The 26,555-nt window shown below is 40.3% G+C and overlaps 2 protein-coding genes across 2 annotated transcripts in view; both read left to right on the top strand.

The window, feature by feature from the left end:
• The window catches only part of BMAL2 (basic helix-loop-helix ARNT like 2), a 69,768-nt gene extending 67,154 nt beyond the window's left edge, over positions 1-2,614 (top strand). Inside the window, exons 16-17 of the mRNA XM_063115704.1 lie at positions 846-954; positions 2,478-2,614. Of these exons, the coding sequence (XP_062971774.1) occupies positions 846-954; positions 2,478-2,614 (246 nt within the window). The remainder of the gene's footprint in view (positions 1-845; positions 955-2,477) is intronic.
• A 5,167-nt stretch (positions 2,615-7,781) lies between these two features.
• SMCO2 (single-pass membrane protein with coiled-coil domains 2) overlaps positions 7,782-26,555 on the top strand; it is an 85,711-nt gene continuing 66,937 nt past the window's right edge. The window contains 1 exon segment of the mRNA XM_063115703.1: positions 7,782-7,834. Coding sequence (XP_062971773.1) covers positions 7,782-7,834 — 53 coding nt within the window.

The raw sequence follows: 26,555 nt of genomic DNA, 5'->3' as shown, positions 1-26,555 counted from the left end.
TTTATACATTTAGCAAACGTTTGCTGGCAATCTGCTAAAAACAGATTTATTTATTTATTTATTTTTATTTTTAAATTTTATTTTGTCGATATACATTGTGGCTGATTATTGCTCCCCATCACCAAAACCTCCCTCCCTCCTCCCTCCCCCCTCCCCCCCAACAATGTCCTTTCTGTTTGCTTGTTGTATCAACTTCAAGTAATTGTGGTTGTTATAGCTTCTCCCCCCCCCCCCCCCCCCCGGTTGAAAAACTGATTTAAATAATAATAAAAATCTCTAAGTAGTGTACATTATATAGGCATTCTATAGGTAAATGCATAAGGCAATGTAGGTAAATGATTTATTTTGTGAGCTACGTTGATTAGATTGTTTAGCCAGTAATTTTGATGAAAGCATCTGGTTTAATCCGTTACCCACTCCAAAACAGTATTTCTTGAAGTAGTTTTATATGAGTTGTAGTTCTGCCATCATTTTTTAAAAACTGAAATAACTTCGAGCATTCGAAGGAAGAAGGAAATTTTCCTTCTTAAGCCAAAACTTTAGAATGTGGGCTTTGGAGTCAGGTAGCCTTGGGTTAAGATCATGGCTTCAACCCTTGGGCAAGATATCAGTCTCTTTAAGCTTCAGATTCATGACCTGTAACACAGCTACCTCACATTTGAAGAGTGGAGTGAGATGGTGCCTGTGGAGAGCTGGGCACCTCGTATGCAGTAAGTGCAAGCTGCCGTGTGTAGGGTGGTTATGGAGGTGCTGGCACAGGGCCGGGTCTGTCCAGTAACTTCTGAGAGGTCTTTACTTCATTCAAGTCAGAACCTTACTAACTGTTATTGTGACTGTCTTTTCAGATGTCAAATAAAGAATTGTTTCCACTAAGTCCTTCTGAAATAGGGGAGCTGGAGCCTACCAGGCAAACCCAGAGCACAGCTGCTGTCCACACGCAGGAACCCCTCCCCAGTAAGTTTTCTTTGCAAACTGCTGGCCGTTTTGGTTTTCCAAAAACTCCCTCTTAATTACTGTTTTTTCAGGTGCAAGAGATTTCCAGAGAAGCAAATAGTTTTTAAACTAAGATGTTTTCATTCAAAATTTCTAATTACAATAATCATACTTTCGATTTTAAAATGTATGTTACTTAATGGATGTGTCATTAAAAATTCAGTAATCAACTCAATCAGCTATGGGTATTGCTAACTACACACAATTTAAATAAAACTAAGGTATTTCTACCTAAGAAAAGAGGTCCCTTATCAAGAATTATTAAGAAATTTAGAAAGGTACAAGTCATAAAAAGTTTAAGATGTAACCATTCATTTTAATAATGTTTATGCAAAGTCCAAATCAAGTAAATTAAAATGACGTAGTGTCAGTCCATTTTATGCTACTATAATAGAATACCACAGACTGAGTAATTTATAACGAACAGAAATTTATTTGGCTCATGTTTCTGGAGGCTGGGAAGTCCAAGATTTAGGTACCAGCATTTGGCAATGACCTTCTTGCTGTGTCATTCCATGGTAGAAGGTGAGAGGGTGACAGAAGGCAAAAAAGGGCCGAACTCACTTTTATAACCAGTGCAATCCTGCAATAACGACGTGAATCCATTTGTGAAGACAGAGCACTCATAACCTAATCTCCTCTTATTAGGCCCCACTTCCCAACACTGTTGCATTGGGGATTAAGTTTGCAACACGTGAACTTTGGGGGGCAGGTTCAACACATAGGACATGGTTTCATACCCCCTGTAACCAACCTTGCTCTACTGAAAGCATATGTTAAAGAGAATCAAAGGACTTGAAGGAACCTGGATATCAGCTTCAAACACACATCAAGCCACATATTAATTATCTCAAATTCTATTGCACTTTGAAAGCTATCTTGAAAACTTTGGTTAATCTTTATCTGCATTTTAACCCTTAATTTCTAGAACCTGTTCCAATCTCTAACTTAAATCTCATTTCCATGACTCCTCCTTTTTTCTTTTTTCAATAAAAAATCTGGTTACCCCTTTTTATAAGAAAATTTCAAGCTTTTGGTAGATGAAGCTTTTGTGTCAGCCTTCTCATTTTAGGACTAACCAAACAGAGTTTTTTCACAAAGTAAATTCAAATTAAATTTCTCCTTCTAGGCTCTCTACACACACATACCCCCCCAGTCCCTAACTTCCAACTGTCTAGGAATCTGTACCCTTTAGTGGTGTCAGTTTCTGTTACAAAACTCATAGACTAGCTCACTTATATGCATCAGATGAATTAAGTGCAATTTATGTGACAGCAGATTGTTATAAAAATAGGTGACCCACTTAAAATATATGAGGCTTCTGCAATTTAAGACTTATACTTTGCCTTCAGAAATACACTGTATGGTATTCCAGCCTTGCTTTGCCATTTTTGATGATAATCATTTTTTAACCTCCAAGTATGTGAAATGTGTGCCTTTTTTGATCACCTTTACTCACACGGGCCTGTGTTTTAATTTGATAGGTGATGGTGCCCAGCTGGATTTCGATGCCCTGTGTGACAATGATGACACAGCCATGGCTGCACTCATGAATTACTTAGAAGCAGAGGGGGGTCTGGGGGAACCTGGCGACTTCAGTGACATCCAGTGGACACTCTAGCATTTGATTTTTATGTTTAAAGTACTGTATTTATCTTTTATGAATATTCTACCAATTTTTATACATTTGCACCTTACTCTCACAGGAACGTGGGGAAATATGATGTTTTCCTCCAAAGAGAACCAATTAGAGTTTATTACAGACCCCTTTACTTAGTGAAACAGTTTAAATTCACTAATTGCCATAGTTTTGCTAAAACCAAGAATATCATGTACATATTGTTTTGTTTTTGTTTTTGTTTTTGATGCAGTTTTTCTCAGTTTGGAGAATTTAATATATTGATGTTTTTCTTATGTCTAAGATTCACTTATAATAGTAGGTTTGTGTAATTTGGAACACTTCCATTTCTTGCTTATTTCCTTAATTGAGGACAGGGCTTACACACGTTAAGAAAACAGGGCGTTCTTGAACATTTAAAGCGACAGTGTAATTTATAGTCATAATCACAATGAATATTGTGTGTCATCTTTGTAGATTTAGGCAAGCACAAAGCTGGGGTAATTATGCTTAATTGAGCACTTTAAGATGGATATTAAGTGAGATGATTTCTTATTTAAAACTCAGAAAAAGTTGAAGGAGTTTCGACTTGCTTATAGAAAAAGAAAGATCTTGAGCCCTGGATCTTGGTGATTAACCTCTGCATATAAGATTTATTCTCAATATAACCACTCAAGACTTTCATTACACATAGAACAGGTTTTTAATGTTGAAAACATGCTTAGTAAAAGGTGAGTCTAAGAGGAAGAAGTAGGCCCAGGAAGATTAAATGTCCTGTGTAAAGTCACACATTAAATTCACATATTTTTAATGTTTTATGTTTATAAACTAGTTTCTTCATACACATTTGGGAAAGCAACAATCTCACTGGTTAAATGATTAATTAACTGACCCAGGAACTAGTTGTGGCCTTCTAGATTATTAGGCAATTACGGTTATTATTACCTGTAACCAAAGGTAGTGGAATAAATTGTAAGTACATTGTTTAAAATCATGAGACAATGAAAAATAATTTTAATATCAGTTTTGTAGTTTTAATTAAAAATTTGGAGAGCAGTTTTTGAAACAGTAATTAATCCAGAGGTGGTTCAAATTGAATGTGAAATATTAAGATTATTTAAAATACTATATATCTACATATTGGGGATCATACTTTTATAACACCTTATGTTTTAATATCTCTTTATAGTGTGTTCTCATATATTCTATATACATATATGTATATGTATATATAAGTGTGTTCCTATATATTCTCTTTTGTGCCTCATAAATGGAAGTAAGATAGGCTGGAAACTAATGGACAAGCCCCCAGGCTCCAATGTGGGATTCAAATCCAGTTTTCTTTCTTATATGGTGCTACACCTTTTCAGAAAACTTCCCCTCAGAGCCCTTCACCAAACAAAGCATTATTTTGACCCTGCATGATATTTCTCTAGCTGTAGGAGATAGAGTAGAACTTTCACCAGACATGTTAATGACAAACATACCAACAGGCAATAACCAAAAGCAAATGTTCCCTTTAAGTGTGAAATTTGCAGTGGTTGTGTGGGCAAGGATGTGTTGGCACGTTGTTCTCTTGAGTTGATACAGTGTTCCAGCAATATCAGAGGGTCAGCACCATTCCTGGTCTGACACCTGAAGACTTGAGAGACCCCCAGGTTTAGAATAAGCCAAAGAAACCCTACAATGTGGGGGAGGGAGGGATTGCTGTGCAGCAGCATAAGCATTATAATTAAGTCTAAAGAAGGATGAAAGATCACTACAGATTCTCTAAATCAGGCAGAGGGGCCTGCCTACCAATATAACTTTTTTAGGGGACTGAATGAACCATTGCAGTTTGGGCTTGGCCTTTAAAGAGTCTACCTGAGCTAGTGGCAGCAAAATAGACCATCTTGGCTGGACGGCCTCAAAAGCAGGTGGGGTGAACCCTCATGATGCAAGGAATTGAGAGGCAGACCACTGCTGCCTTGTACAGTGGCAGTTTCTTCTCTTTGAGACAGGAGAGTAATTCAACAGACCAATGGACAGATAGACAATTGAATGCTCTCTGCATGGCTTAATCCTTATTCAGTCCACTCTTATATTTTTCTGTAGGTCCTCTTGCCCTGGACCCAGAATCCAATCCATGTGGTATGATACTGTAGTTCTCCCAACTTTAGTGTTTCCTTCAAAATGCATTCCATTAACATTTGATTGCTGTTAGGAGTGACAGATATTTTTATGGCTTATACTATATTACTTCTTTCTCCTACAAATTAATTTGGGTGAGAAATAATTGATCTATAAATTGCATGAAAGTATTATAAAAAGAGTACTGTAGTTTTTTTTAACCCTAAGAATTACCACTACAATAACAGTGGAGTGAGAACAGTGCCTAGAATCAGAAGACCCTGTTCAGTCTCAATTTAGCTGTGTGACCTCAGGCAAGCCATTTAAATCCTCTGAGCCTAAGTTTCCTCATTTGTAAAAAGAGGTTTGATGTCTACGTTTACTTCCAGCTATGATTCTGTGATTCCAGTCCACAGGACCTGAGCATTACGGTAGACCCTAGAGCTGCACTGTCCAGTGCTGAAGCCACTAGCCACGTGTGGCTGCTGAGAACTTAAAATGTGGCCAGTACAAATTGAGATGTGTTGCAAATGTAAAACACATACCAGATTTTGAAGACTTAGTATTACAAAAATAATGTAAAATATCACATTAACAATTTTATATTAATGACATGTTCAAATGATATTTTGGATATACTAAAATAAAACATTAAAATTACACGTGTCTCACCTTATATTTCTATTGGACAGCGCTGTTCTAGAACTTTTTATTAAGTGGATATTATTGAAGTAGACCAAATGTTATACCAGAAGGATGATATTTACCTCTAAATACTATGTTTAAAGAGTAATTATTTATTGATCCTTGGTTCAGTACAATCAGATACGTATGAGCCTCTATCCATGTACCAAATTTAAAACTTTTTTGAAAATAGTAAACTTGAAAATGTTATCAGGCTGGCTGGATAGTTCAGTTGGTTAGAGCATGGTGCTAATACCAAGGTTCAGAGTTTGATCCCCGTACCAGCCAGCTGCAAAATATATATATATATATATATATACACACACACATATATACATATATATGTGTGTGTGTATATATATATATATATATATATATATCAGATATTTATCAGTTATTTTATTACATGATGATAGCCTGAAATGAAATAAGTATGTTGACACCATATGGTCATCACTAAATGTGGAAATCCATTGAGAAACAGGAAGACAAACATGAAAATATAGAATGAGCTTTCTAATAAATAAATGGAATTAAAAGGAAGTGTTTATTTACAGTGTCACAACAGAAAAGGCTATAGCGGTTGTCAGACTTATGGAATCTCTGTAAACTCTGGGGCACAGGTATATGAAACAGCCAATGTCTAGTTGCCAGACCATATTTAGTGGTGTCCGGTTTCAGATCCTCTCTAAGGAGGTATCAACCACTCAGGTAGGTCACCGTGGGGCTCTGGAGTTGGAAAGTCAGATTTGCCCTGCACAGTGTTAGGGGCATAGAAGAGATGACATCTACAATTATCTAGAAGCCATAAAGAAAAACTACTAAGTGACCACTAGGTGCCACTTTTCCATTTTTGTACTGCTTTGTTTTCATTAGCAGACTAATATTTCCAAGCTCCATGGTGCTTATGAGAGCCTTTTTTGACTTTTGTGTCTAGAAGAAGTCAGCTGTCTGGTGTGGGTTGTTTATGAGAAATGCTTTCCAAGGGAAGTCTGGGAAGATCCTTCTCACATAATATAAGAACTTTGGCTTAGAGAGCTTTCCAGATGTGGTGCCAGGAAAAGCTGACTTTAGGAGGAAAACCTGTCCACCCTGGAATATGCTTTCTGAACGCATTTGAGAGCATATGGTGTATATGTGTTACTCCTCGTACATTCTTGAGTTTAGATGTCTTTTATACAATTTCCAGCTCTTTTCCTGCTAACTTGCTCTTGTCTATATATTGGTATTTTTAAAATTTTGTGGTAAATAATGATGAGTAAAATTAAAATATATTTTATAATAATTACTAGTTTATTGTTTTTTATTTTAACAAACTTCCTTCAAAAAAGTGTGTCCTTGGGCCAGACCCGTGGCTCACTCGGGAGAGTGTGGCACTGGTAGCGCCGAGGCCGTGGGTTCGGATCCTATATAGGGATGGCCGGTGCGCTCATTGGCTGAGCGTGGTGCAGACAACACTGTGCCGAGGGTTGCGATCCCCTTATCGGTCCAAAAAAAAAAAAAAAAAGTGTGTCCTTAACTACTTTCCAACATGGAAACATAGATTACGGAAACGATCCAGTGCTCCCCAACCACTAGGCAGAGGGGTACATTAAACTATGTTACCATATACATTTTAGGGTATGTTCATCAGGGTATGCTAACTGCTGTAACAATTCCAAAATCTCAGTGGTTTAACCCAATAAAGGCTTCTTTTCGCTCTCATCACAGTCCAGTGTCATCAGCATTGTCTGGCCCTCTGACTATCTCCTGCTCTCTCCCTGCCTCTTCCCCTGTCCATCTCTCAGCTTTGCTTCTCTCTAAGCTGTTTTTATCCCCCGGTGGACCCTCTTCCCATAATGACATTCAGAAGCTCCAAGCACATATGGTTTCTTAGACCTGCTCATCTCACTGGAAAGAGTTTCTGTCTTCCCTAGTAATTCACATGAAAATGTCCCCTGATTGGGCCTCTGGATCAGCTTAGTTCACACTGACTTTCCTGTAGTCCGCAGGCTAGAACACACAGATTGCTGAGGCTTTGGTCACATGTCCAATCCTGGGTTGAAGGTTGGTGAATCAACCCTGTTGGAATCCCATGAACAACATGGGAATCTCTCATGGGAACCTTCTGACATGTTGGAAACTCTCCGGTGGGAGAGGAGAGGCTCCCAGGTTTGCTGTTGCCAGCAGAAGAGCATAGACAGTGGCCGCCCACAGGAGGTGTCCATCACAGAGCTCATTACAGTAAATTTAATGGAAGGCTGGAAGAGCCTTGAACCAAGGTGGAGCCATAAAGATGAGAAGGAGACAGATTTAAGAGAGAGTACGACAGACATAGGACTGCACGAACTTGAGGTCTGATTGGACTTGGGAAGTACCGAAGCTAAAGCAGTGCATAATGACTGAAGTTTCTGGCCTGGGTGTCTGTGGATTGCAGAGCTGTTCAAGAAGGTAAGAATACAGCTCTGGGGTAGAAGATGCATCCATTTTGGACAAATTGAGTTGGTCCAAAAGATATCTAGTAGATAGTCAAGTATGTGAGTTTGGAGGATGGGAGAGAAATCTGAGTTGGTCAGCAAACTTAAGTCTTTTGAGCCTCAGTTTCTTTATTTATAAAGTAGACATAAGAATACTTAACCTCGCAGGACTTTAGTGAGGATTGAACTAGGTCACATAAAGTGCTTCACACATTGTCTGGCACTTAGTAATCTTTATATATTAATTTATAAGATCTACAGTATGACAATGAAGATTGGGGGTTAATGCCATGAGGAAGCTTCATCACTGTTAGTAAAAAATGCCTGAAACCATATACAGACAAATGTATAATTAGTATGAGAGTGACTTATGCCTTGCAAAAGTTTAACCTGAGTAACGAGTAGAAATTTATATCCACTAGAAAGTACCGAGAGAATTCCATCGAGGTAGGGTGTCTGGGAAGGGTATATGAAGAGCACAAGGAGGTAGGCGGTTCAGTTTGCTGAGGGGGAAGCCTGTAAGGTATTTTCAAGAAAGCTGGAATGGTTCCTAACAAACGACACCATTTGTTTCTGCTTAGCACTCACTCCTCCTCTGCGGTGCTTTCAGAGACAGATGAAAAAGCCATAGTCCCTGCTCTTAAGAGACCACAGTTTAACGGGGAGATAGTAGGAAGCAACAACTATAGACCATGATACTCGCTACTTCAAAGGTATGTGCAAAGGGCTAGGAGAGTGTGGGAGAGATCAGGCTTTGCTTATGAGGAATTCCCCAAATACGTTACACTCGCAGTTTTTTCCTATTCATCAGACCAGTGGTTCTCAAACTCAGCTGCACCAGAATCACCTGGAGAACTTGATAAAACACAGATTACGGGGCCCCACCCCCAGAGTTTCTGATTCAGTTGGTCCGAGGTGGGGCTCAAGAATTTTCATTTCCAATAAGCTGCCCGGTGATGCTGATGCTTCTGGTCCGGGGACCGTACTTGAGAACCACTGATCTTGCCTTTCACCAGCAACAAATGGACACGTCCACAGACTTCTCATTCTGGGGCTCTTCTTAGGAAAGTGACGTAGGGAGCAGAGAGTCTCAGGATGAAGGCAGAGCCTACTACTTATTTCCCTTTCCCTTTAGAACATTTTAATTCTGATTAAATAAAGTGAGCTTTAAAGGCATCCTTGAAAGGGGAAGGATGTCAGAAATAGCCAACAGCCGGACAGCCTGGGGCCAGAGGAAGGAGTGGGGACAAGTGCAGCAGGGGCAATAGAAAACTTGTAATTTGTAATGTAGAAGTAGAAGGAACACTTTCATTTCTTTGTAATAACATATTAGTAGCATATTTCACTTTTAATTCATTTTTCTTCTAAATATAAAACCTTTATATCCATTGTTAAAAATTCAGAAATAAAGATGCTAAGAAGAAAATTAAAATCACCTGTTATTTTACCGCCTATTGAAAAACCACAATCAATACTTGGGTATTCTCTTTATGTTTTTTCTAGGTCTATATTTTCGAATGATTTTTTTTAAAAGTTAGAATTCTACTCTTCATATGATTTTGTTATACAATTTTATTTATTTTTTTGTATGAAAGTAGCATATACATATTGGTTAAAAATCAGATTGTATTTGAAGGTATAAATTTAAAAAAAAAAAAGGGCCCCACCTTAACCCTAATTCTTGTTCTCCAGAGCAACCATTTACAACTTTTTTTAGCCAATTACAGTATTTATGGTTATGTCTGTAAATATGCTTTAACTGCCACTTCTTGATTTGCCCAGAATGGGTATAGAACAGCGAGCCATCAATTTATTTAAATATTCCTTTATTGTGAAACATCTAGGCTCTTTTGAAAGTTTTACTCTTATAAATAATATGTCAGTTAACATCCTTCTACACAAATATTTGCTACACACCTCTGATTTTGTTTAGAATGAATTTCTTACGGTGTAATTGTCAGATCAAAATTGCCTAATTGCCATATGGAAAGTTTGTTTACAGTGAGTGTTCTTTCCAGAGATAATTTTTATGTGGTTAACTATGTCAATATTTTCTTTCTAAGTTTGTTTTGTTTGCTTTTATGCTCAGGAAGAAAAACTTCTCCACCCCAAGATCAAATAAGTACACACCTAAATTTTCTTCTAAGTGTCATGTGGTTTCACAGTTCTACACTGAAGTCTTTAGCTGAAGTTTATTTTGGTCTTCAATGAGATAGAGAAGTCTACTTTTCTTTCCAAAATATTATGCCCTTGCTCCACAATCATTCAGTGACTAGATTTGAAATGTTACTTTATCATATCTTAAGTTCTTATGTATTCTGGGACTTGTTTTGGAGGGAGGTAGTGGTGATGGGCAGGGAGGGGAGGGATTTATCTGTTGAATTAATCTGGCTGTCTATTCTTTCACCAGTAGCAAATTGTTTAATTAAATAGAATTTGATACTGATCTTTCCATTATGTGATGCTGTATCACTTTTTCTTATTTTCTGAAAAAATTTTAAAGAATAAAATACTGAATAGTTCTATATATTTATAAAATATTTATAAGATAATAAGGAGAATAGTGGCTTCTTCTGATTTCAACATTTCCTTTTAAAGTTTTTAATTTATGAGACTATGTATAGTCACTCCAATCAATGAATCACACTATGTTGCAACTAAATCTTTCAGGAATACTTTATGTGTTAGCATTCTTCTAAGCTTTGTTACATATAGAAGTGTAATTCCAGTATGTTTATTTTTGGAACAATCTGCCCAACAATACAATCTGCATTCTCTTGAGCTGTTGAAGTTCTTAGGGCATAAGAATGAAATCTATTAACAGATACAAAATCACAGCTATATAGGAAAAATAGGTTCTAGTGGTCTACAGTAGTGCTAGGTATTTGTAATCAATAACTTATTATATGTTCTCAAATGGCTAAAAGAGAAGAGCTCAAATACTCTCATCACAAAGAATGATACATTTTTGTGATGATGAATATGCTAATTACCCTGATCTGCTCATTGCACATTGTATACATATGTTGAAATATAGCTCTGAATCCCATAAATATGTACAAATACATGTTAATAAAAATTTTTAAAAAATAAAATTTAACCTTTATTAAATTCTTACTGTGGCAGGCACAGTTCCAAAGTCTTTTATGTATATTAATTTAAGCTCCTAACAACCCTGAAGATAAATGCTGATATAACACCCCCGCCCCCATTTACACATGAGGAAATAGTCTAAGAGAGTTAAATAACTTGACAAAGTTACCCAGGTAATACACGCTAGAGTCAGAATCCAAACCCAAGCAGCCCTGTTGGGAAAATAGAATACTTTGGTCAGGGCCCTTGCCTTGGGTGCAGTTGGGTGTGGTTTTAGTACATCCTTTATAAGCAAATTGTGTGTGTGTGTGTGTGTGTGTGTGTGTGTGTGTGGAGTTAGTGCACATGTGCCCCAATGTATCTTTTTAGTTTTGTTGCTATTCTTGTGTTCTTTAGAGAGAGAGAGAGAGAGAGAGAGAGAGTGAGAGTTTTAGTGAAGCAGGTGGGCAGGCATCTGCCTTGGGTGGCTGCCCAGTGTGGCCATACTTTCCAACCTATGGCCCCAAGGACCTTTTGGCCAGTTACCTAGCTCATAGACCTGCATGAAGGGGTCTGGTGACCCAGCCTGGCATATGAAGGGTTTGTGACCCAGTCTGGACAATGGGCTTGAGGGGTCTGGGAGCTCCAGACCCAGCCTTAGCTTGGCAATTGGCCGAGTCAGCAGGATTACTGGCAGGTAAAAGAGCCTGACAACTAGCATGGTCGCCCAGCATTACAATTGGCATCATGAACAGGATTAGGGTCGCTACAATTGGCGATGTTGACAGGATTCCAGACATTAGCTTGGCACCACAATTGGCGTAGTCGGCAGGATTCCAGACAGTAGCTGTAGCGCCACCATTGGCTACATTGGCAGGATTCTGACATTAGCTGTAACTCCACATTGGCATAGTCTGCGACAGGATTCTGAGCAAGTACAGGAGCTGAAAACCCTTGAAAGAAGGAGGAATGTGGCAACTTGTGAATATGCTCTGCCCTATGGCAACCTTCCTATTGACTGGGAAAATACAGCTGTTTTAACTGTGTGGGCAAACACTGCAAAACTGCCTGAGACTGAGTGAATAGCTGGTGTAAGCCAAGCTGATTGAAGTAATTCAAAAGCCAGAATGTAAAGGGAAGCAGAGCATAAAAATTTGGAAAATTTGCAGCCTGGCCATGTGGTAGAAAAGCAGAGAGCAGGAGAAAAATGCAAGGGTGAAGCAGATAAACTGTTTACTAAAAACATTATCTTGGAGGTGAGGCAGCCAGATGCTAAGAGCCAAGACAATGGGGAAAAAAGCCCTAAACGCATTTGAGAAGTCTGGATTGGGTGCCCCACCCATCACAGGCCCTGAAGGCATTTGAGAAGTTTGGGAGAGTGCCCCTCCCATCCTAGGAGAACTGAGTTGTCCTGGAGGGCAGACCTGAGGTGTCATTGCCCTCAGCAAACTGCTGTCTGCATCCGAGCTGCTCTGGCTGGAGCAATCCTGCCTCAGCACCTCCAAAGAAAAAAAGCTGAAAACTTTGGTGGCATTCATGTTGTGTTAAGTTTGCAGGCCAGCAGTATGTGAGAGCAGTGGAGGTGTGACAGCCTCCACCTAGATTTTGGAAGATGTATGAATAAGCTGGGGGACTCAGGTGGAGACCTGCTGCAGAGGTGGAGTTGCTGTGGAGGTCATCTATGGAGCAATGTGGAACAGAAAAATGGGGTCAGAACCCCCACCACAGAGAATCCCCACTGAGGAAATGTCTAGTGGAGCCAGGATGGTGGGACTGCCACCAGGAGCCCAGAACCGTGGAGCTGTTGGCAGTGTGCAGTGCCAGCCTGGAAAAGCCACAGTCACCAGGGCAGCTCAACAGTCTGCACCTGGTGGAGCTATAGGAGCGAGGTTGCCCAACATTTGAGGGGTCCAAGTGCCCCAGTGTGCTTAATGTTTGGCCTGTTTGGGTTTCAGATTTGTTTGGGTCCTGTTTTTCCTTTCTATTCCTCCTTTCTGGAATGGGAATGTGTACCCAATGTCTGTCCCACTGTATCTTGAAAGTAGATAAAATTGTTTTTGACTCTTTACAGGTTCATGGCTGGAAGGACTTCTGCTTTTTGTCTCAGAGGAGACTTTGGACTTTTGAGTTGGTGCTGCAACAAGCTAAAGACTTTTGGGACTGGGATGGAATGTGTAATATGTAAATGTAAGGGTCATTTATCCTTGCTAAGGGAACATCATGGAAAATTCTGAACGCACAGATTGTATGGCGAGGACCCTAAGGGGTGGATTTTTGGGAAAATAGAATAGTTTGGTCAGGGCCCTTGCCTTGGGTGCAGTTGGGTGTGGTTTTAGCACATCCTTTGTAAGCAAATTGTGTGTGTGTGTGTGTGTGTGTGTGTGTGTGTGTGTGTGTGTGTGTGTGTGTGTGTGGAGTTAGTAGGCATGCGTGCCAATGTATCTTTTTAGTTTTGTTGCTATTCTTGTGTTCTTCAGAGAGAGAGAGAGAGAGAGAGAGAGAGAGAGAGTTTTAGTGAAGCAGGCAGGCAGGCATCTGCCTCGGGCATCTGCCCAGCAGGGCCATGCTTTCCAACCTATGGCTCCAAGGACCTTTTGGCCAGTTACCTAGCTCATAGACCTGTGTGAAGGGGTCTGATGACCCAGCGTAGCGTATGAAGGGTTTGTGACCCAGTCTGGACAATGGGCTTGAGGGGTCTGGGAGCTCCAGACCCAGACTTAGCTCGGCAATCAGCCCAGTTGGTGCAGGACTACCAGCAGGTAAAAGAGCCTGACAACTAGAGTGGTTGCCTAGCTTTACAATTGGCATCACGAACAGGATTGGGAGCACTACAATTGGCGATGTCGACAGGGTTCTGACATTAGTCGAGTAGCATGGCAAGCCCAAACTCTGCATTTTGATAAATGCTTAGATTTGCTGAGTCACTCTCAGTGTGTTTCTACCTTTTCCCCGGCCCCCTAAATCAATACACAGTAATTTATTTTTTTTAAAAAATATTTTTTAAATTGTGGTAAAAAAAGATAAAATTTACTGTCTTAAACATCTTGAAGTGTGCAGTTCAGTAGTGTTAAGCATATTCATATTGTTGAGCAACAGTTCTCTAGAACTTTTTCTACTAGAAAAAGTGAAACTTTGTACCCATCGAACAACTCCCCATTTCCCCCTCCCCCCCCAGCCACTGGCAACCACGATTCCCTTTTGTTTCTATGAGTTTGACTACATTAGATACCTCATGTAAGTGCAATCATACAGTACTTGTCGTTTTGTGACTTATTCACTTAGCATAATGTCCTCAAGTCTCATCCATGTTGTACCATATAACAGGATTTTTTTTTTTAAGGTTGCACGGTATTCCATTGTATACATAGACCACATTTTCTTCATCCATCCATTGGTGGACATTTGGGTTACTTCCACTTCTTGGCTGTTGTGAATATGTTGTGATGCAATGAACGTGTGTCTGCAAATACCTCTTCAAGATCCTGCTTTAGTTCTTTTGGATATATACTAAGAAGTGAGATTGCTGGATCATATGGTAATTCTATTTTTATTTTGGGGGGGAATATCCATACTATTTTCCACAGAACCATTTACCTTCCTGCCAACAATATATAAGGGTTCCAATTTCTCCACATCCTTGCCAGCTATTGTTATTAGCTGGGTTGTTTTTTAGAGCGGCTATCCTCATGGGTTGAGGTGATATTTCATTGTGGTTTTGATGTGCATTTCTCTAATGATCAGTGATGTTGAGCATCTTTTCATGTGCTTGTTGGCCATTTGTACATCTTTGGAGAAATGTCTGTTCAGTTCTGTGATCACTTTTTAATTGAGTTCATTATGTTTTTGTTGTTAAGTTGTATATATTTTGCATATTAACACCTTATCAGATTCACAAATATTTCCCCCATTTCATAGGTTCTTTTCACTCTGTTGATTGTTTCCTTTGATACACAGAAGTTTTAAGGTTTGATGTAGGCTCATTTGTCTATTTTTGCTTTTGTTGCCTGTGCTTTTTCCTTGTCTATTTCCAACTCAGTTGCTGATGCATATACTCTATTTGGTGGGGGGGAACATTTAAAACTTTTAAAGAACATAGTGAAGTAAAATTTGAAAACTTTTGGAGGTTTCTGGAAATACGTAGTACGGAAATTGTATTTACACATCATAACTTAGTTCAGCTTACTTTGAGAGGCTAATTTACACAACTATAAGAAGAAATTAGAGAAGGAAGGAAGAACCATCCCTGTAAATATTTAGAAGAGGGATAGCAAGTGCATGGCAGTTGTGACACCGTTTTCCACACTCCTGGCAGACATGGCCAAAGAAATATCCCACTTTTTTTGTTCAACCCAAATGGGCTTCAGAACCCTTCTCAACACAAAGCTCTAGACAGTCATTCCCAATCAACTGAGGCAACATATTTGATGAAATCTATTTGTCATCCTGTCCTTGAAAATACTTCCGAAAGCATATTAGTTAAAGCAGAATTCCCCAAACATGCCACACTGAAAACTAGTCATAGCTGCAGATTCATGATGATGACAAGCATGTTAAATTCATTGAGAAATCCTTCCAGACAGAAATTATTTCACTGATTAATCCATCATTTCCTAAATTTATTTGACCACCACAACCCTTTTTGTCATATTTTCCCTATTAAAATACTATGAAATTAGATTTATATGAAATAGCATTATTGAAATAGGTATCTGATATTTCCCATAGAACGATCATTTATAACATTGCTGTTAGTTTTGTAAAAACTGTTAGTCAACTTTAGTTTATTCTACATCATCTCTATCTTGCGGAATTTGGTCTCCATAAAAATGTTAAATTTTTAAAGGTTAAAAAACAAGAAAATTTAAAAAGAACACTATCACCATATTCTCAACTATGAATGAAAATTTCAAAAGTGAAGAGCAAAGAAATTCTAAAACACTACCCAAATTTTGCTAATCATTTTAAGCCAAAATTATTTTAAAAGGTTGAATAACTAAACCACAATAGGAATGATGTTATTATTAACAGGATTATCTACCTGGTATCTTATACAAATGAGAATCGTGGCTGCTTAGGCCTACATCCTAGAGTCTGGTTCTTTTTTTAACCCTAGATTTTATCTGTTTACATATACATTTTTGGTGAGTGCCTATTATTGAATTGGTTCTTCTCAAGAGATCATAGAAAAGAAATCAAGTCATTTAAAATCACCAGCAGTTGCTCTGAACATGCAAGGTTGCAAAACATCTTAAGGCTTAATATGTTCCACTGTCAGACATATATGTTTACAGGAATACCCACTGAAAGAACCAAATCTAGCCTTTCTCATACAGAAAATGTGATGCAGAAACATAAAGAGCTGATTTCTTAAACATAACCTCACACCAAAACAGAATTTATCAAAAATACATGTAAAAATCTACAGTGCTTCTTGATATGTGGTCTTGGGACCAGTAACGTCAGCATCACCTGGGAGCGCCTCAGAAATGCAAGTATTTGGCCTTTACCCCAGACCTACTGAATCAGAAACTTGGGTATGGTGCTCAGCAGTGCTGTGTTTTAACAGGCCCTCCAGGTGAACCTGATGCACGCCAAGGTCGGAGGACTCTTGCTTGCTCTAGTGTGTGTCGGGTATTGGCTTGGTCTATTTTGCCTAGATTCGTTGATGCTTCTTATACTGTGTGATGTGATCTCGGTAATAATAGAATTTCCCCATGTTTGAGGAGAAGAATACAGAGACAGCTTTCCAAGTATAACATCTAATGAGCAATCAGACAGTGACCTCCCCTCTGTAGCAAAATAGAATACAGAAGCTGTCCATGTATTTTTAAAATACAAAACTTACTATAATTTTCAGAAAAACAACTTTAAAAAGATCCATTCTCTTTTATCACTAGATTTAGATGATTGGTCTATAAATAACAAGAAGAAGAAGAAAAGAATAACAGGATAAGAGTATAACTACAAAGTTGACTCATATTATATGTGGCAGCTTAAGGAGAAAATAACGTAGGCATTCCCCAGCTATGAAAACAAGCCACACTTATATAAATAGAAAGGGGACATTTCAAGTAGTGGGGCTGCCTCCAAGTCAAACAAGAGGGCTTCTTCACTGTAGAGACTGAAGGGCTGTCCCACACCACAGGGCAGGGGCAGGGGCTGAGGGAGCCAGACGTAGAAGGCTGTCTGCTGTGCGGAGGTAGCACCTGGTCCCAGGCCACTGTGGGTGACTTGAAGGCTCTAGTCACAACCACCACCTTCCAAGAGGGTCCTGAAATCTACCCACCCTCTTGTAGACCTTCACATTCATTTTAACAGCAGTGTAAATGGTGCTGAGAAACTGGAATTCCCTAGCCAGGCACATTTTTAAACTCCAGGGTAATGTGTGCATTTTGGAAGGCACTTCAGAGTTTTCACATTACAATCACACACCTCTAGAGCAAGGTTTCTCTACCTTGGCATTCTTGGCATTTGGGGCTGGGTAACTGTTGTGGGAGCCCCTCCTGTGCACCGTAGGATGTTTTAGCAGCATCCCTGGCCTCTGCCCACTAGATGCCCAATTGTCACAACCAAAAATGTCTGCAAACGTTGCCAAATGTCCTCTGGGGAGGGGGCATGCAAAATCCTCCCCCCTCCCAAATAAAGAACCACGGCTCTAAGAGAGGTATTTTCCTTTTTTTTTTTTTTTGTTAAAGGGGTGAAAAAAAATTCTTCCTGTTCTTTATCTTCATTAAGACCACCACCTCTGTTTCCTATCATTTTTCCTTATTTGTTACACACAGACGTAGTCTTTCCTTCCTTCCCTACCCGGGCTGGTCCTCTAAGGCTGCTCCAGAGAGTGTGTCATTGTAATGTGAAAACCCTGAAGTGCCCTCCTATTTCTAAAGCCGGTTGTCTTGCCCATTCTCCACTATCAGCTATTTCAGACTTTTCCCACCTTCTTCAAACGTTTTATGTCACCACTTTGTCCTTACAAATGATGACCTTGTGCATCCCAGCACCACATTCACCATGAAAACAAAGCTGAAAACCTCTCATCTGATATGATTGGGACTACACATTGTTTGATTTAAAAAAGGGAATCGTCAAAAAATGATATATGTATAACTTACACATTTTATTTTAACTTGAAATATAAACATGCATCCATTTGTTAATCTGAGTTAGGGCCAAGGCCTTTCTGAAAAGGTCCATAAATCAGAGTTTGGCAAGAATCATGATAATGAATTGTCACTTGCGATGTCCAATTTGGATTTCTTTAGGTAAAGCAATATGAGAGCAAAATCCTACTAGATTTTTGGGTATTTTAAAAGTCCAAACTTTGTTTTTCCCGACACCTACTTCGACCAAAAAAAAAAAAAAAAAAGAAAGAGCAACTCACCTTTTAAAAGATTTTTCCAAAATGTAGCTTTCATAAAAACAATTTTATTTTAAAACTCTCAATCCTTTACATTATTAAATATTGTAAGTACAAGTGTCATGAAAAGGTCAAAAAGGGGAGACTATTTTAGGGGAGAGAATCTACACCCAGAGCTCCTGCCGTGACTTAATTTTTTCACCTAACCTACCATTCACCTGCATGCACGGCCATCCCGCCCACCCTCCCTTCTGTCAACAGGGGAGAGGGCTCCTCTTGTCCAAAGACCCCTTCACCTGGGCTCTGATCTGTTCTCTCCCAACACCTCAGGTGCCTCAGTCTCTCTTTTTTCTACCTTGGGCATGTCAACGTACTCTATTTACTCTCATTTAAAAAGCAATCCTCCTTAGGCCCCACATCTTCCTCCTATGACCACGTCCTCTTCAGGGCTGGGTTTCTGTATACTTGCCCACACTCCCAGCTTCCTGCTTTCACTTCCTCTCCTCCTACTTCTCATCTCCCGCTGCTGAAATCCTTCCCATTGAGGTCACCGGTGACCTCCATGTTGTCTCTAGCATTTATTTCCTTGTAATATTCGTCACTGCAGATCACTGCCTCCCTTTCTTGAATCTTCCTCAGCTTCTGGGATATCTCACTCCTGGTTTTTCTGAAACCCTTTGGCCACTCGAATGTTGCAGTTTCTTCAGGTTCATCCTAGGCTCCCTTCCTTCTTGCTCTATTTTCTTTTTTTCTTTTTTTTTTTTAAATTTTATTTTGTCGATATACATTGTAGCTGATTATTGCTCCCCATCACCAAAACCTCCCTCCCTTCTCCCTCCCCCCCTCCCCCCCAACAATGTCCTTTCTGTTTGCTTGTCGTATCAACTTCAAATAATTGTGGTTGTTATATCTTCTTCCCCCCCCCCGGTTTGTGTGTGTGTGTGTGTGTGTGAATTTATATAATATATTAATTTTTAGCTTCCTCCAATAAGTGAGAACATGTGGTATTTCTCTTTCTGTGCCTGACTTGTTTCACTTAATATAATTCTCTCAAGGTCCATCCATGTTGTTGCAAATGGCAGTATTTCATTCGTTTTTATAGCTGAGTAGTATTCCATTGTGTAGATGTACCACATTTTCTGTATCCACTCATCTGATGATGGGCATTTGGGCTGGTTCCAACTCTTGGCTATTGTAAAGAGTGCTGCGATGAACATTGGGGAACAGGTATACCTTCGACTTGATGATTTCCATTCCTCTGGGTATATTCCCAACAGTGGGATAGCTGGGTCGTATGGTAGATCTATCTGCAATTGTTTGAGGAAACTCCATACCATTTTCCATAGAGGCTGCACCATTTTGCAGTCCCACCAACAATGTATGAGAGTTCCTTTTTCTCCGCAGCCTCGCCAGCATTTATCGTTCATAGTCTTTTGGATTTTAGCCATCCTAACTGGGGTTAGATGGTATCTCAATGTGGTTTTGATTTGCATTTCCCGGATGCTGAGTGATGTTGAGCATTTTTTCATATGTCTGTTGGCCATTTGGATATCTTCCTTAGAGAAATGCCTACTTAGCTCTTTTGCCCATTTTTTAATTGGGTTGCTTGTTTTCTTCTTGTACAGTTGTTTGAGTTCCTTATATATTCTGGATATTAATCCTTTGTCAGATGTATATTTTGCAAATATTTTCTCCCACTCTGTTGGTTGTCTTTTAACTCTGTTAATTGTTTCTTTTGCTGTGCAGAAGCTTTTTAGTTTGATATAATCCCATTTGTTTATTTTTCCTTTGGTTGCCCGTGCTTTTGGGGTCGTATTCATGAAGTCTGTGCCCAGTCCTATTTCCTGAAGTGTTTCTCCTATGTTTTCTTTAAGAAGTTTTATTGTCTCAGGGTGTATATTTAAATCCTTAATCCATTTTGAGTTGATTTTAGTATACGGCGAGAGGTATGGATCTAGTTTCATTCTCCTGCATATCGATATCCAGTTATCCCAGCACCACTTGCGGAAGAGGCAGTCCCTTCCCCAGTGAATAGGCTTGGTGCCTTTGTCAAAGATCAGATGGCAGTAAGTGTGTGGGTTGATTTCTGGATTCTCTATTCTATTCCATTGGTCAGTGTGTCTGTTTTTATGCCAGTACCATACTGTTTTGGTTATTATAGCTTTGTAGTATAGCTTAAAGTCAGGTAGTGTTATGCCTCCAGCTTTATATTTTTTGCTGAGCATTGCTTTGGCTATTCGTGGTCTTTTATTGTTCCATATAAATGTCTGAATAGTTTTTTCCATTTCTGAGAAAAATGTCTTTGGAATTTTGATGGGGATTGCATTGAATTTGTATATCACTTTGGGTAGTATGGACATTTTCACTATGTTGATTCTTCCAATCCAAGAGCATGGAATATCTTTCCATCTTCTTGTATCCTCTCTAATTTCTCTCAGCAGTGGTTTGTAGTTCTCATTATAGAGATTTTTCACCTCCTTGGTTAACTCAATTCCTAAGTATTTTATTTTTTTGGTGGCTATTGTAAATGGGCAGGCTTTCTTGATTTCTCTTTCTGCATGTTCACTATTGGAGAAAAGAAATGCTACTGATTTTTGTGTGTTGATTTTGTATCCTGCTACTGTGCTGAAATCATTTATCAATTCCAAGAGTTTTTTTGTAGAGGTTTTAGGCTGTTCGATATATAGGATCATGTCATCTGCAAACAGGGACAGTTTGACTTCATCTTTTCCAATCTGGATGCCCTTTATTTCCTTCTCTTCTCTTATTGCTCTGGCTAGTACTTCCAACACTATGTTGAATAGGAGTGGTGAGAGTGGGCATCCTTGTCTAGTTCCTGTTCTTAAAGGAAAGCTTTCAGCTTTTCCCCATTCAGGATGATATTGGCAGTGGGTTTGGCATATATGGCTTTAATTATGTTGAGATACTTTCCCTCTATACCTAACTTATAGAGGGTCTTTGTCATGAATGAGTGCTGAATTTTATCAAATGCTTTTTCAGCATCTATAGAGATGATCATATGGTCCTTGTGTTTGAGTTCATTAATATGGTGTATCACATTTATTGATTTGCGTATGTTGAACCAACCTTGCATCCCTGGGATGAATCCCACTTGATCGTGATGAATAATTTTTCGTATGTGTTGCTGTATTCTGTTTGCTAGTATTTTAGTGAGGATTTTTGCATCTATATTCATCAAGGATATCGGCCTGTAGTTTTCTTTTTTGGTTATATCTTTACCTGGTTTTGGTATCAGGATGATGTTTGCTTCATAGAATGAGTTTGGGAGATTTGCGTCCGTTTCAATCTTTTGGAATAGTTTGTAAAGAATCGGTGTCAATTCCTCTTTGAATGTTTGGTAAAATTCTGCTGTGAATCCATCTGGTCCTGGGCTTTTCTTTGTTGGGAGCCTTCTGATAACAGCTTCAATCTCCTTTATTGTTATTGGTCTGTTCAGATTTTCTACGTCTTCACGGTTCAGTTTTGGGAGCTTGTGTGTGTCCAGAAATTTATCCATTTCCTCCAGATTTTCAAATTTGTTGGCGTATAGTTGTTTATAGTAGTCTCGAATGATTCCTTGTATTTCAGATGAATCAGTTGTAATATCGCCTTTTTCATTTCTAATTTTTGTTATTTGAGTCTTCTCTCTTCTTTTTTTTGTTAGCCATGCTAATGATTTGTCTATTTTATTTATCTTTTCAAAAAACCAACTTTTTGATTCGTTGATCTTTTGAATTGTTTTTTGGTTTTCAATTTCATTCAGTTCTGCTCTGATCTTAATGATTTCTTTCCGTCTGTTAACTTTAGGTTTGGATTGTTCTTGTTTTTCTAGTTCTTTAAGGTGAAGTGTTAGGTTGTTCACTTGCCATCTTTCTATTCTTCTGAAGCGAGCATTTAATGCAATAAATTTTCCCCTCAATACTGCTTTTGCAGTATCCCACAGGTTTTGGTATGATGTATCATTGTTTTCATTAGTTTCAATAAACTTTTTGATTTCCTGCTTGATTTCTTCTTGGACCCATATGTCATTAAGTAGAATGCTGTTTAATTTCCATGTGTTTGTATAGTTTCCAGAGTTTTGTTTGTTATTAATTTCTAGTTTTAATCCATTGTGGTCTGAGAAGATACATGGGATAATTCCAATTTTTTTGAATTTATTGAGACTTGATTTGTGACCTAATATGTGATCTATCCTGGAGAATGATCCATGTGCTGATGAGAAGAATGAATATTCTGAGGTTGTTGGGTGGAATGTTCTGTAGATATCTGCCAATTCCAATTGGTCTAGAGTCTTGTTTAGATCTTGTGTTTCTCTACTGATTCTTTGCCTAGATGATCTGTCTAATATTGACAGTGGAGTGTTCAGGTCCCCTACTATTATGGTATTAGTGTCTATTTCCTTCTTTAGGTCTAATAGAGTTTGTTTTATAAATCTGGCTGCTCCAACATTGGGTGCGTACATATTTATGATTGTTATGTCTTCTTGATGGATCAGTCCTTTTATCATTAAGTAGTGTCCCTCATTGTCTCTTTTTATGGTTTTTAGTTTAAAGTCTATTTTGTCAGATATAAGAATAGCTACTCCAGCTCGTTTTTCTTTTCTGTTTGCATGGTAAATCTTTTTCCATCCTTTCACTCTTAGTCTGTGTGAATCTTTATGGGTGAGGTGGGTCTCTTGTAGGCAGCATATAGTTGGGTCCTGCTTTTTGATCCAGTCAGCCAGTCTGTGTCTTTTAATTGGGGAATTTAAGCCTTTAACATTAAAAGTTGTTATTGAAAGGTGTTGATTTATTCCTAGCATTTTATTGGTTGTTTGGTTGTCTTAGGTGTCTTTTGTTCCTTGCTTTCTGATTTACTGTTTGGTTTCTTTGTTTGTTGGTTCCTTAGGTTGTAGATAGTGTTTTTGTTAGCTTGTTTTCTCTTCATGAATGCCATTTTTATTGTACTAGCGGGTTTAGATTTTTCTTGGGTTTTTATGGCAGTGGTAGTTATTTTTCAGGAACCAAACCCAGTACTCCCTTGAGGATTTCTTGTAAGGGTGGTCGTGTGGTAGTGAACTCCCGCAGTTTTTGTTTGTCTGAGAAATATACTATTTGCCCCTCATTTCGGAAGGATAGCCTTGCAGGGTAGAGTATTCTTGGCTGGCAATCTTTGTCTTTTAGTATTTTGAAAATATCATCCCATTCCTTTCTAGCTTTTAGGGTTTGTGATGAAAAGTCTGATGTTAACCTGATTGGGGCTCCCTTATAGGTGATTTGACGCTTCTCTCTTGCAGCTTTTAAGATTCTCTCTTTGTCTCTGAGTTTTGCCAATTTGACTATGACATGTCTTGGAGAAGGCCTTTTTGGGTTGAATACATTTGGAGATCGTTGAGCTTCCTGGATGTGAAGATCTGTGATTTTTCCTATACCTGGGAAGTTTTCTGCCACTATTTTGTTGAATATGTTTTCAATGGAATCTCCATTTTCCTCCCCTTCTGGAATACCCATGACTCGGATATTTGAGCGCTTGAGGTTGTCTGATATCTCTCTCAGATTTTCTTCCATGTCCTTGATTCTTTTTTCTTTCTTTTTGTCTGCTTGTGTTATTTCAAACAGCCCATCTTCAAGTTCAGAGTTTCTGTCTTCAAGTTCGACAAGCCTGCTGGTTAAACTCTCCGTTGTGTTTTTTATTTCGCTGAATAACTTCTTCAGTTCAGCAAGTTCTGCTACATTTTTTTTCAGGACATTGATTTCCTTGTATATTTCCTCTTTCAGATCCTGTATACTTTTCCTCATTTCATCATGATGTCTAGCTGAGTTTTCTTGTATCTCATTCAGTTTCCTTAGAATTATCACTCAAAATTCCTTGTCAGTTATTTCAAGGGCTTCTTGTTCTATAGGATCTAGAGTATGAGATTTATTAACTTTTGGTGGTGTACTTTCTTGATTTTTTGTATTTCTGGTATCTTTTTTTTGGTGTTTATTCATTGTGGCAGGGGGTTTCACAGTCCATCGGTTTGAGACTAATGACTAACTAGGATGTTGCTGTGGTTGCCAATTTGGTATGGCTCCCGCCGTGACTGCTCAGTTGGCCTCTAGTGTCTTGTGTGTGTGGTTGCCTCGGGTCTTGGGCTTCTCCGGGGATACACCTTTCTGGTCAGCTTGGACTCTGCTGGGATGGTGGATCACGTACCACAGGGTGTGTGATCTCTGTTGAGCTTTCATTTCCTGTGCAGGACTTCTCCCCGTTCCGTGTGCTCTGGCCCAGGCTGTTAGATCGTGCAGTGGCGACCCCACCGGGTGTGTGGTTTCTGTCGAGTCTCCGACTCCCTGGCCGCATGTCTCCCCCCTCTGTGCGCACTGTGCTGGGCTGGGGTGTGTCTTCTGCACCCCTAGTCTATCAGCTGGGCCTTCAAGACCCTGCTCAGCACCGCCTCGCCCAGGAAGTCTACCAGGTTTCTGCTAGGCACAGACGACCGGTCTCTCTGGGTGCCTTTGTAGCACTGTGTAGATCTTTCTCGGGTCTTGTTCACCTTTGTATCCCCCTGGTATAAACCGAGTCTAGCGCCCGCCTGCCGCCTGCTCTCCGGCAGGTTCAAGCGGACCTGGGAACTCTCCTACCACACTATTCCCAACCAGAAATTCGTTAGGCTTTTTTCCAAACTGGTGGTCGCAGAGATGGTATCTGCCTCCCAGTAACAGGAAGTTTACCGGGGCCGGAGTCCAGGGTGTGGTGGAGTGACAGTCGGCCCGCCCGTACTTCCTTGCCCTCCCAACACTGGTCAGGGACGCCCCACGCCCCCAGCCCCACCAGAGAACCGCGGAGGGAGTGGGAGAGGAGGCCAGCCCGCAGGCTCCGGAAAGCCCCGCGCCAGGCCAAGCAAATGGGAGGGCTCAGTGATGGCCGAGCAGGGCGGAGCTGCCCGCACCTGGGAAAATGGAGGCAGCACCGGGGCGGTGAGTGGCCTGGTGGTGCAGGCGGGAGCCGCGTGGGCATCCACCCCCCAAACAGAGCTGTGCCAGGGATCACTCACAGTGCTGTGCCAGGTCGGGTGTTCGCTCTCTGTCTCTGGTTTGTTGCCTTCCGTGTTCTCGGCGCTGCCGCCTCGGGCTGTTCAGTCGCGGCGCGGCTCGGGCACTCCGAGGAATCTTCTTTAATGCCGGCCTGAAACCTCGAATCCTGAATAGGGCAGCTGGCCGCCCTCAGTGCGGCCCCAGCCTCCGGGATCCTGGCTGCATCCACAGCAGCCCTGGTGCCGCGTTCCCTGTTTCAAGACTTGCTTTTGCAGCCAAGAAACAGTTCTTTTCCTGCTCCACACTTCAAAGCTGTTGCCTGTAAATGAGGCAGCCTCTCCTGCCGGGGGCAAAGTGGCGTTGAGCCCCCACGACCGGCCAGCAGCTGTAGTCCTCCCTTAAGAGATGGTGAGAGGAAGGTCCACAAGTTTCCCGGCTGCCTGAGGCCCAGTGGCGGCCTTTTACACCTCAGCTACTCCGCGCCAGCCGCCGCAGCCGCCGCCATCTTGATACCCCTCTTGCTCTATTTTCTGTGATTATATCCATTCCTGTAGCTTCACTACCACCCAATTGCTGATGACTCTCAAATCTATGATTCCATCCCGATCTTTCTCCTTAGCTGCAGAACTCATACCCAACAGCCTCCTGATCACAGCTACTCATATGCTCCAGAGAGACCTTAACCTCAACGTGTCTGTAGGCAAAATATAGGAAAATGGTCAGGGCCCCTCAGATGTTCAGAATCTTGCTGAGCATTTGATGTAAATAGGCACATGCGCCCAGGTGTTCCTTGGTTATCATCCAGTGTAATTGCGCATGTGCACCCAGGGGTCCTGGGTTATGGACTTAAGTATAAAGGATGAGTGGCTCTGATCCACGGTGCCCCCATCCCCGGGATGGCCACTACTGCTGCTGGAGGCTGTTGCTGCCAGTGTCCCCGGGATGCCTCGAGAGGCCACCGCCGCTGCTGCTGCGGACTGAGCTTGTGTCATCTGCCAATGGCTCCAGGGATCTTTCCCAATTACCTAGATCATGGACCTGCATATGAGGGGTCTGTGACCCAGCCAGGCGTGTGAGGGATCTCTGACCCAGTCTGTACAATGGGTTTGAAGGGTCTGGGGGCCCTAACCCCTAGCCCTGACAATACAAATAGAAAACTTAGTGTAGCTAAAATAATGAAACATTCTGGTGTTAGTTATGAATTGCCTAGCCATACAACGTCCAAAGTGTAATTCGCTTCACCCTTCTTCCCCAATTTGCTTTTCCTCCAG

The sequence above is a fragment of the Cynocephalus volans genome, chromosome 12 (genome assembly GCF_027409185.1).
Source record: "Cynocephalus volans isolate mCynVol1 chromosome 12, mCynVol1.pri, whole genome shotgun sequence".
In the NCBI taxonomy this organism is placed as follows: domain Eukaryota; kingdom Metazoa; phylum Chordata; class Mammalia; order Dermoptera; family Cynocephalidae; genus Cynocephalus; species Cynocephalus volans.
This window is presented reverse-complemented; position numbering and strand designations above follow the sequence as displayed.